This window comes from Brassica napus, chromosome C2 (genome assembly GCF_020379485.1).
Source record: "Brassica napus cultivar Da-Ae chromosome C2, Da-Ae, whole genome shotgun sequence".
NCBI lineage: Eukaryota > Viridiplantae > Streptophyta > Magnoliopsida > Brassicales > Brassicaceae > Brassica > Brassica napus.
In genome coordinates this window covers 33390178-33393326 of record NC_063445.1, presented here as the reverse complement: position 1 = coordinate 33393326, position 3149 = coordinate 33390178, and the positions used below count along the sequence as shown (strand labels likewise).

Here is a 3149-nt window from a genome sequence, read left to right as displayed (position 1 = left end):
TTTTTAATGATTTATTAAATCTTTATTTAAATAGGAAATTTTGGTAAAAAACAACGAAACCAAGAGAAACTTAGATAATTACAATTCTACCTAGGACCATCCAAACCCGAACCCAATACCGACCCAATAAAATCGGATACCCATTTCCAGAAATTGAAATCTCGAATATGTTTCCCCTTTCTTCTCTTTATTGATTGAAAATTGAGGTTGAAAAGTAAACTAATAAATGAACTTGTAAAAAGAATAATAAGGGCAAGGTTTCACTGTCTCTAACTCATTTCTCCCTGTGTCGACCGTTCGCCTTTTTCTTGAAATTCTGAAAACCCTACTCAATTGCGAATCCTCAATCGAGAATCAAAACCCAAATAATGTTGAATTGATACGATCCAAAGGCGAAAGAAGACAGCTCGAGTAATGTAGGAGGAGAAGAAACGACGATGGTTCCAGAATCAGGAGAAGCAAGTAGGGATGAAGCAAACCCAAGCACCATCAACAAATCTGTCGCCCCGGGAACCGAGCAAAGTCCCCGAGATACAGATGAAAGCGAAGAAAATGCAAGTGAGAAAGAGGAAGAGAAGGAATCAAGTGATAAAGAGGAAGAGAAGGAATGAAGTGAAGTAGAAGAAGACAACGAAGGAGAAAAGGAAGTCGGAGAAGAAGAAAAGGAAGCCGGAGACGAAGAAAAGGAAGTCGAAGAAGAAGAGAAGGAACCCGGAGAAAAAGAGAAGGAGCCCAAAGAAGGAGATGAAATGGAGCCCCGAAGAAATGACGAAGAAGCTGAAGAAAGGACGACCCAATCAGTACGAGAACATGAAACTGAGTCGCATGCAGAGGAGGTAAGTATTCAAATACGAGAACATGAAACTGAGTCGAGTTAGTGTAATATTGAGAAACAAAGTAAAAGTTGTAGTGTGTTGATGACTTTGTAAATCTAAGTTGAACTTCAACAATATAGATGTACAAACTTTGTGAAACCAAGAAAAACTTCAACATTATGATTGCTTAACTAAGTCCAAGTTTGTGAAACTTTAAGTTGATGGTCGCAAGATGTCGTTCGTGATCCAGTTTTCACTTGAGTGCAAATTGTAGATGACGAAGAAGAAGGCATGCAACCGCTGAAGTTGCACTTTCCTTCAACCAAGTATCAAAAGTCTTTAAAGCTTTCAGGAAAATGTTACATTGACACGGCGATAAGACATATACAAACGATCCTAAGAAAGGAGGAGGTGGAATTGTTCATAGAGCACCCACAGTTCAAGCATTTCTTCCATATTAAAGACCGAAAGCAGAAGTGGATGGGAATGCGGCTTCTCGTTTTGCGATCAGCTTGTGTAGCGAAGAAGTATGAGTTATGGTTAATCGTTAATGGCGTCCCATTCCAATACTCTCTCAGAGAATTCAGACTCATTTATGGACTATACTGCCATGAGTATCCCCCCAACCATGAGAGGTTGGGTGGTACAACATTCATGAACAAGTATTTTGGATGGAAAAGGGTTACATATGCTGACCTGGAGAAGCAGATGTTGGCAATGAAATCAAAGCCATCTCAGGATCGTCTAAAAATTGCCGCTCTGTACTTCCTGGCCAGTATCCTCGTCGGAGGCCGAAAGAGTGGAGAGGGAGCATTGGAGCATCACCAGTGGATAGTTTCTTCCAGACTGTTTTTGATGACCCAGATGAGTGTATAAAGTTCCCTTGGGGGTGGTATGCATTCGAACATAACTTGATGGATATCTCTAGCTCCTTGGAGAAATGCGACGGGGTTGTGCCGACGAGTTGGGGTTTTACAAGCTTTCCTATTCCTTTGGAGGTATTCTTAAGCTCTCTTGTACTTAGTTGTCTTATTGTTAAGTTGATGGTAATGTCTTTTTGTTGTGTGTTCGTAGTTGTTGGCCTTTGAGGCAATTCCAAGCTTGAGGAACCATTTTCGAGAAAGTGTGAATGGTGCACGCCCTGGTTGCCCGCGTATGTGCAAGATGCATTACAAACGCAAAGGTGGAACCAAGGCATTCAGTTTGAATGCAGTGAACGTGAATCTTGGTGATAGTAAGGTAATTGATGTTTTATGTGTAGTCGAAACAAGGAGAAGAGACTTATGAAAACTTGGTGAAACTAAGGTAAATAATGTTTTATGTGTATTTGGCACAGGATATTGCGAGTATCTTGGTAGCAACATCAGCTGAGAAGGAACTTCTGGAAAGCATAGGGATGGGCAAGGAAAGTTGATGGGCCGATGAGAACGATAATGCAACAGTCGATCGTTGGACCAAGATAATATAGAAAGGGAAGAAACAAGTTTTCTTTGAAGAACAGTTCGGCATCGATTTTGCGGCTCGTACAGCTCAGGTTGAAGGTCCCACCATTCCTGCTATTGGAGGAGGATCCAATAATGCAGAATCTGGACATACTGATGCATATTCGGTGGAGGCTTCTGGAGTTGAGGCTTTAAAAGCGATGGAAGGTCGGCTTATGAATGCAATCTCGGATGGTATGAAGGAAGTGAACAAAAAAGTCAAGTCATTGTCTAACCGGCTAACTCTTGTAGAAAATGAAGTGAAAAGTCTTCGGGTGAGTGTTCCCGGAATGAGTGAACTGCCGTCGGAAGGGGAAAGTGATAATCCGTCCGACCAAGATGGTAGTGATAATCCGTCGGAGGAAGATGGTGGTGACACTCCGTCGGAGGAAGATAAAGATGGTGGTTTTAAGGATGATAGTGTTCTAGCTATTGCAAACCAAGTGCAGAGTGAACATGGTAATGGTGATGATGACATGGATGATACTGCAGAGATGTCTGCAGCGGCTGAGCAGCTCGAGAGTGAGATGCTTGAGAAGGCAAATACTGAGAAGAAGATAAAGAAGAGGATGAGAAAAGATGATGGAAAATAATTACTTCCTTCGAAAAAGCCAAAGGTTTGCGATAAGGCGAGGAGTCCCATTTTGACAAGAGGCCAAAAGATGGAGGAGGCAGCTTAGAAGGAAGCAGCTCAGAAGGAGGCAGCTCAGAAAGAGGCAGCCCAGAAGAAGAACGCCAAGCATAAGGCAGGTGAAAAGAAGCAGAAGAAGAAGGCAGCTGAGAGGGAGGCAGCAGCTGAGAGGGAGGCAGCAGTTGAGAGGAAGGCAGTCCATAAGAAGGCAGTCAAGAAGAA

At 42.5% G+C, this 3149-nt stretch overlaps 1 protein-coding gene across 1 annotated transcript; it reads left to right on the top strand.

Moving 5' to 3' along the window:
- Window positions 1-437: 437 nt before the first annotated feature.
- On the top strand, window positions 438-2889 carry LOC106378291 (uncharacterized protein At3g43530-like). Its single transcript, XM_013818444.2, has 6 exons — window positions 438-585; window positions 1090-1529; window positions 1592-1813; window positions 1890-2054; window positions 2152-2224; window positions 2345-2889. The coding sequence occupies exons 1-6, from the start codon at window positions 438-440 to the stop codon at window positions 2887-2889; spliced, it is 1593 nt and encodes a 530-aa protein (XP_013673898.2).
- Window positions 2890-3149: the final 260 nt, after the last annotated feature.

Excerpts from the sequence above, each read along its gene's own strand:
- LOC106378291 (XM_013818444.2), top strand. The coding sequence starts at position 438 with ATGGTTCCAGAATCAGGAGAAGCAAGTAGGGATGAAGCAAACCCAAGC. Across the intron at positions 586-1,089 it reads AGAGGAAGAGAAGGAATCAA|ATGACGAAGAAGAAGGCATG; the intron begins GTGATAAAGAGG and ends TGCAAATTGTAG. Across the intron at positions 2,055-2,151 it reads TGAATCTTGGTGATAGTAAG|GATATTGCGAGTATCTTGGT; the intron begins GTAATTGATGTT and ends TATTTGGCACAG.